Source organism: Engystomops pustulosus, chromosome 10 (genome assembly GCF_040894005.1).
Source record: "Engystomops pustulosus chromosome 10, aEngPut4.maternal, whole genome shotgun sequence".
NCBI lineage: Eukaryota > Metazoa > Chordata > Amphibia > Anura > Leptodactylidae > Engystomops > Engystomops pustulosus.
The window spans coordinates 57,479,330-57,487,028 of record NC_092420.1 but is presented as its reverse complement, the minus strand read 5'-3'; the positions used below and the strand labels follow the sequence as shown (position 1 = coordinate 57,487,028).

General features: G+C 44.8%; 1 protein-coding gene across 1 annotated transcript; it reads right to left on the bottom strand.

Moving 5' to 3' along the window:
* Positions 1 to 4,596: 4,596 nt before the first annotated feature.
* PRMT6 (protein arginine methyltransferase 6) lies at positions 4,597 to 5,823 on the bottom strand. The gene has a single exon (XM_072127653.1). It carries the CDS (start codon positions 5,699 to 5,701, stop codon positions 4,679 to 4,681), a length of 1,023 nt encoding a protein of 340 aa, XP_071983754.1. The 5' UTR covers positions 5,702 to 5,823; the 3' UTR covers positions 4,597 to 4,678.
* Positions 5,824 to 7,699: the final 1,876 nt, after the last annotated feature.

Below are 7,699 nucleotides of genomic sequence, written 5' to 3'. Positions count from 1 at the left end.
TATAATTGTATGAGGTATAATGGTGTAATGTCTCCTATATGTGCTTCCTGGTGCTGGCAGCCACGCCCCCTGCAGCCTGTGTGTGTATGAGATACTCCTATACACATGACTGACAGCCTGTATAACGATGTGACACTCCTGGTGCTGGCTCCTATATGTGCTTCCTGGTGCTGGTGGCCACGCCTCCTGAAGCCTTTGAGAGATACAAGCTACAGGATGCAGCCATATGTATAGCAGAACACAGCATGTCAGGTAGTTGTGTAACTAATTTCTGGATCTCTCACATGTCTATTGGAGAAGAGAGCATGTCAGGTACTTGTGTCTGGGGTCCCTCACTGGCAGCAGATAAAACACAAAGACTAACAATGCTTTACTATACATTACACACACAAAAGGGTAGTGGTAACAGGAGTGACATCATGTTCTCTCTCCATGTGAACAGCTTAATTTATATAATAAAGAAAAGATGATTTTATAATGACTAATGTATGCATCATCTAGATAAAGGCTGTGATAGAATCCTTGTGAGCTGCTCCAACAGGTAGTGGTGATGGATTTAGTTACAGGGAGATGATCATGGGTGTCCTTTAAGAACTGCTCTTGCAGAGCTGCATTGCTGGTCGAAGCCGTACGGGCATACATCCGGCGTGATGGAGAGGAGAAGCAGTGACCCCTCCCCTCTTCATACAAATGCACTGCGTACGGGCCGCGCAAATGGGGAAAGATAGGACATGTCCTTTTCCCTGTGTACGGAGTGGTACGCCATATCGCTCTATGCGGCTATTGCTGTCTATGGGGGACGTATGGGGTGAGCCCTCTTCAAACAAAGGTGGGGTTTGCTGCATGTTGCTAGCACCGATCACGGGTATCAATCCTTCCGATGTGGGCGGCGACATTTAAAAGACAGTGGCGAGTGGGCATTGCCATCTTTGTTCTGATCGTCGCTCAGCGGACATCATCAGGGAGCAGCAATTGGTTGCCATGAAAACCTTGGGTCTTCCTCAGGCCTGAGGTTGCATGGCATCTGCAGTTTCGTTACAATGAGCCACTGGCTCATTGTGATAAATACTGTGTAAAATTTCCATATGTTGCAATACAATTTATACTGCAATATCAATCTATTCATTTTCTTACAGACTTTGTTTACAACTTAAAAACATTAAAATCTGCATTTTTGCATGATGAGCTGATGTTTACATTGGGAAGCCAGTCTTAGCAGTGGGGGGTGGGGGAAACTCAATCTTTATATTGCAAATTCTGCACCAAATAAATGACATGCTACAGATCATAAAGGAAAGCTTATCACCGATGCTAACCTGATGTGGGTTATAGTGCAAGTTTATGCCAGGCAGGCCGGAAGACATGCAGATTGGGGGGCTTTGGGAACATCAGTTGCTTGCACGCGATGCGCACAATGCGCCAGCGATCTTGATCAGATCCCATACACACGTTGAGGTTGATTTGATAAATCACATACACTACACCGCTATCGTATAATGTTGTAGATTTTTTTTCACTGAAAAAGTGGCCAGTGTACAGTCAAAAAGTCTTATTGCCCTGTAACATAGCATTACATCGTTGTGTCATTTAAGGTGTATGGAGTGAAATCCAGAGCTGAGCCTCTTCATTAGAGATGAGAGCATTTGTTGAAATTCGGTTCGACCCAATTTGTCGGATTTTTCGAAAAAATTTGATTCGACCTTAATTGAATCATCACGTTAAAAACAGGTATTTCCTGGCTGCAGAGAGCCTGTAGGGTGTTGTAGAACATTGTGCCATGCTTAAATATGCATAAGGATTGTGGTTTGGTCTTCAAACAATGCTGTGTTTTAGTATGACACGCACATGACAGCCGCCACTATAGAATCGCTTCACTCTTCACTTCCATGGGCACTTAAAGAGGCCAACTTCACCAAAAAAGTGAAGCAGGAACGCAGCCTGACAAGGTAACGTCTGTGCCAGCTCAAAAGGACCGAGCTGAGGGCCACGATTCCACTATAACATCAAAGAGTGCACTTTTTTTTACACTGACATCAGATGATTCCATAGATTACGACAGAACCTGTTGTCACGTCTGTGCCTGCTATCTCCTCTAACTGTGCTGGCAGGATTAGGAGACACTGAGGTTTTTCGTCATCCTGAAGTCTGAACTAGGTTCTATGGCTGTTTGACCTGATGTCTGCCATTCCCTTCACTGGACCTGTAATTGCTTTCTCCTTCCACCTGTGGCAGGGCTGAGTTTCCCTATAAGTGTCCTGTTTAGCCTTGACTCCTCACTGGTCAAACTGCTATCTTGCTATGTTCACTGGCTCTCTTGTATTCTCTGATATCAGGTTTCTGATTTCTTCCCTGTGTCTCGACTTCTCTATTTGGATTGTGATTTGGTTATTGTTATTCTCCACTGCTGCCGACTCGGATTGTATACCTCGCCTTATTATGTTTGTTTGTGTGTATTGTTAAGTGTTCACACCTTACCCAGGGAGGGAACGCAGCCCAGTTATTGGCCTCCGTTTAGGGGGGACCCAATAAGTAGGTAGGTACAGATTGGGGGTCTCAGTGAAAGCTTTGCCATTGTTTTCCTGAAAAGTTATAGCCCTGAACTCATCACTCTAGCTCTGGGGGTTGTTACAGGCCTGCAAAAACAAGAAGCAGGATGAGGAGAATTGCCCATATTTTAAAATATGACGCGCAAGCTGACACCCTCTTCTCCAGATGATGATGATGAAGCCCTTGCTTCACCCGGCTCCCAAGTGCGACTGGCTACATCATCATTGATTTCTGTTTCCCTGTCACTGCTATTCTCCTCAAAGGTCTCAGTATGCACATTCTGACTACATACAAGTGCAACATAATCTCCCGTGCCACTCTCCACATCTCTACTTTCCCACCTACTGCAAGAAGCAGCGGATGTCTGCCCCACCTCATCACTGCCAAGCAGCTGCTGACGGTCCTCAAAGAGTTTGTCCTCACTGAATAGTGGCACTGAGCCCAGACCAACTAGTAGATCTCAGGCTGGGGAAAATGAACAGGACAGAGGCTGGTTGAGGACAGGTGAGCGCTGCTGACCTGCTCCTGTGCCATGCCAACTAAAGGTTGTATCTGGCGAACCCACATACTCTAGGCTGTGGTTGTCAGATGTCATTTGGGAGGAAGTGGATGACCTAGTCAACCAGTCGAAAACCTTTGGGTTGTTTATCAACACACTGCCGCTAAATGACACTGGCAGTTCTGGCCTCACAGAGCCACCCCTGCTGCGACATCCCCTTACTGTGCTACCTGCCACCTCTCTGTCTGACACATTAGTTAATCAACTATGTTTATTTCTTGATATCTACTTTATAAAAAAAAAAACACTTAATATGTGGGGTATATAAAACCACAAAAACTCACACCCAGAACTTTGAGAAATAAATCACTCCAGCAGCTACTAAGCACAAGCAGATAGACGCTACAGCTCATGCAGTGTGAAATGACGAGATTGGAAATGGCGGTCTGTTTTTATAGGGCTGTGACATCACACAAGCCTGCTGGTCGCTTATTGGTTTTCATGTCTGCACATGTGATCGAGGGTGTTCCTTTCTTCTTCACAGAGTTCTCTGCTCCATGTAACATGTCATGCTCATGCCCATTTTGCTAATAAAAGGGGGGAAAAAAAACCTCTGCTCCCACGAATCACCGTAAACTTCGGATTCATGACGAATCAAAGTTTTTATGAAAATCGGAACGAATTCCGATTCGTTAGAATGGATTCGCCCATCTCTAGCATCTATATGTCATATCAGTATCATATTATAACAATTAATCTACATCATGTAAAAATAAACTGCTAGGTGATATATGCTGAATATCTTTAAGAAGTGCAGTGAGTGCAGTCACCTTTGGGCTGGTCCAAATCTGGTAATAGGGTAACACTATTCTATATAGTAGCATTTCAATAAATTGTACGAGCGATCCCCCAAGTGTTAAAACACCATAGGAGCTCAAAAAAAAGTATGAAATAAATTTAAATCACAACCATTACAATGAAACCGTTATATTGTATTAAAAAAAAAACATGTTTAAGTATAAAAATACATGATCTATGAAAATATAATGCAAAAGGCCAGGCAGCAGGCTACAAACAGGGGCAATGGATAGTCACTAGGCAGCTAACCAGGCCCCCAAAACAGTCTGAGGAAAGGCCTGGGTAGTAGGCTACAGACAGGGTTCCTGCAGTTTCATGGATTTGAGAACCAGGCCCCAGGTTTGCATAGGTGTTGTACAGCGGGACGATCATGGAACACCAGTCGACACTGTTACGTTACACAAAAATAATCAAAAAAGCACATACAGCATACAGAAACATGTCCATAGGCTATACAGTTATTTTTACACCGTAGTTAATGTGTCATGCAGCTCAGTCTACAATATCATACATCATCTCGGTGGATAAATTATATTAGGTGTTCCTGAAGTATACACAAAGCGCGTACCATGAGCATGAAGTGTGAATAGAGCCTTATTCTATTAGTCAAAAAGACAAAATGGAAACAAAATGTCACACACTGCCGGACTATAATACAATGGTGGCTTGTAATAGGACACACAGACAAATAGTATAAGAGGATGCTACTGCATTTAATATGCTTTCAATTGGAAGATAAAATAAAAGATATACTTTTTGATGTAAACATCAGCATCAATTCCCCATTTGGAAAACCTTAGTCCTGCATATTCCTCCCCCAATGGAGAAGTTGAGGGTAACACTTAAATGTCTGGGGTTGTTTTCTGAAGGGGACATTTTGATGTCCCCTTTAACCCTTGTGTCCTGTTCTATTTGAACCTCTTCATCCAGGTATAAGATGGTTTGCTTCCAATGTGTTTCTTCACCATATGGCGACGTAGACAAAGTGATACCACTTTCTCCTGGAAACACGACAGAAAACCAGACTGCAAATCCGTGCATTAAAGAGGAGCCAAAGCAGCAGAACTGGAAGGAACCGGTGATGTTTCCAATGTCCTCTGGAGTGGCACTGCTGAGGTCCAGGGTGGCAAACTTCACAGCGTGTGACAGGACATGCTCAGGGTACACCGAAGAGACAGCCATGTCTTTACCCATGATGCATTTCCTTGCAAAGGACTGCACACTAGTCATATCCACCCCATACATGTCTTTCACTTCACTCCAAAAGTCTAAACGGCTTTCCACAGTGGCGTCATTAACGGGGGCTATGAACATATTAGCGCAGGAGGGGAAAATGAGCCCCCCGGGTTTCAGCCATCTGTCCCTGGCGTATAGTACAGAGCTCAGCATTGACTCATACATGAGGCCATATCCCATCCATTCGCTGACAATGGCATCCACCTGGCCAGGTATATCAGCGTTTTCTACTGTACTGTTGATCACCTCCACCTGTCCCTCCAGTTTGTTCTCCTTTACCACGTCACATGCCAGCTGGGACACCGCACTGGCTTCCACCGCATACACTTTACTGGCACCAGCCTGGGCACAGAAAATACTGAGGATGCCAGTGCCTGCACCAACATCCATGACAGTTTTGCCAGTTAAGGCGGTGTGATTCCTGGCAATGGCCATCCTGTAGGCATGTGTGCGCACCGTGTCTGACAGCATTTCCTCATGGATGGTGATGTCTGAGTAACACTGGAAATACTCATTGTCCTGTTCGGTGCGGTCATATCTCCTCTTTTTGGGGAATGCCATGCTCGCTGGCTGCAGCTCGGCCTGGCTGTGAGTGCTGTGTGTGCTGCACACTTCCTGGTAGATCTGATTGGCTGCCAGCCGCTTCCTGCTCGCCCCCTCCTGATTTACTTTCACTTTGCTCAGCTCCACATGTGCTCTGCAGATCCTTCCCTGTCATTAGATTCTGCTCTTCTCCCAGCAATGATTAACTCTTTCCACCCTGCCCAACACACTGACTCGCACAGCATCACCATTTACATACACAAAAATCCATCTGCAATAAGGTTGCTGCACACAAATATATCTATAATGATTCATGACGGTGCTAATTGTGCTGCAGACTATTCCACCTGGCAGTATACAACACAAACAAACATTACAGATGTAGCACTGGTTATCATATCTCCAGTATTACCTAACACTACGGACACAGCTATTATGTCTGGTCATATAGAACCAGACATAATAACCACTGCTACGTCTTTATGTGTATTTATAGTAGTGTCAGTCATATCATCATTTTATAGGCAGACTTATGTAAAGCTATAAATTAGTTAAAACAAAAGCTGCTCAAAATCATATGACAGTCATCCTAATACAAGGGGCATATAGAGGGTCTAACATGTACAATGATTTTAATATTCTATTGAGAAACTACCAAGTGAATTTCATCTATTTATTTATGGTGATGGTATATATGCAGCAGGAATGTATAGGCACATTAGACATTATTTAAGCCTCTTTTTCATGTAAATTAAGACTGTTTCTGCTTTTGCATACAATATATCTAGATCATGTACATATATTGTTTACATAACATTGCATCTTCTACAGTTCTATTAATATAATGCTCCCCGGCGTTTGATGAGGTACCTATTTTCCCCAGATATGGTCCTAGAGTATTTTATTTGTTTTTATACATCTCTTTTTTTTCTGTGTGTAAAGTTATTATTTAGATGCAGGGACATTTTTGGATAATTTTGTGAGATATAAACCAGAAAAACTAATAATAATCCAGAATCGTTTTTATCTTACTGCACAACCAAATTATAACTTGGAAAGTAGTGGATGCCCCAGGGTCCGTCTTCTAGAAGCCCCCGCTACACGTGTAGCCGTTGGCCATCTTGGAGGTTGTGCGCTCACCACCGCTGGCTCTGCGCTGCTGCAGGGAGCAGAGCTCCATCTCACCCCACCACCCGCTGGGCTATTGGAGCATCCGGAGCTGCTGGATTGGGCCAAGGAAGACCTGCTGGAGGGAGGTAGGGGTGAAAGTCACCCGTCCCTGGGAGCCGCCATCTTGGAGCCGCCACGTGGCTCGGGCTGGTAGTAGTGAGGCCTTGAGGAGTATTAGCGCTTTAGCGCTACAGAAATACCACTGATGCCTCCTGAACACCCCTCCACAGCCAGACTATCCTGACACCATAAACTTCCAGCTGTTGTTGTGTTATTTTGCTATCTTCACTGATACCTGGATCCCTACATCATATGCTTTTATAGAGTTACTCTGCTATCTTCACTGATACCCAGATCCCTGCATCATATGCTGTTATAGTTACTCTGCTGTCTTCACTATTACTCAGATCCCTGCATCATATGCTGTTAAAGAGTTACTCTGCTATCTCCACTGCTTGCCGGATCCTTGCATCACAAGCTGTAGCTGTGCACTCTGGTATCTTCACTGATACCTGGATCCCAGCGTCATATGCAGTAACAGAGTTAGGGTACATTCACACGCGGTATGCCCGCCGTGCGGGCATACCGCCGTGTGCTGGTGGTGAGGAGGTGACCCCTCCTCCTTCCATAGGAAATAGCGGCGCGCGGCCGCACATCCGCCGAAAGATAGAGCTTGCTCTATCTTTTTGCGGTGTGCATCCCGGATCGGTGCCACACATATGCCGCTATTGCCATCTATGGGGACGTACATGCGGCCGCAAATTTGCGGCCGCATGTACGGCCCCGCAGACGGCAGTGTGAATGAGCCCTTACTCTGCTATCTTCACTGCTACCTGGATCTTAGCA

What these genes read in the sequence shown, in the direction of transcription:
- PRMT6 (XM_072127653.1), bottom strand. Translation starts at nt 5,701, where the DNA reads ATGGCATTCCCCAAAAAGAGGAGATATGACCGCACCGAACAGGACAAT.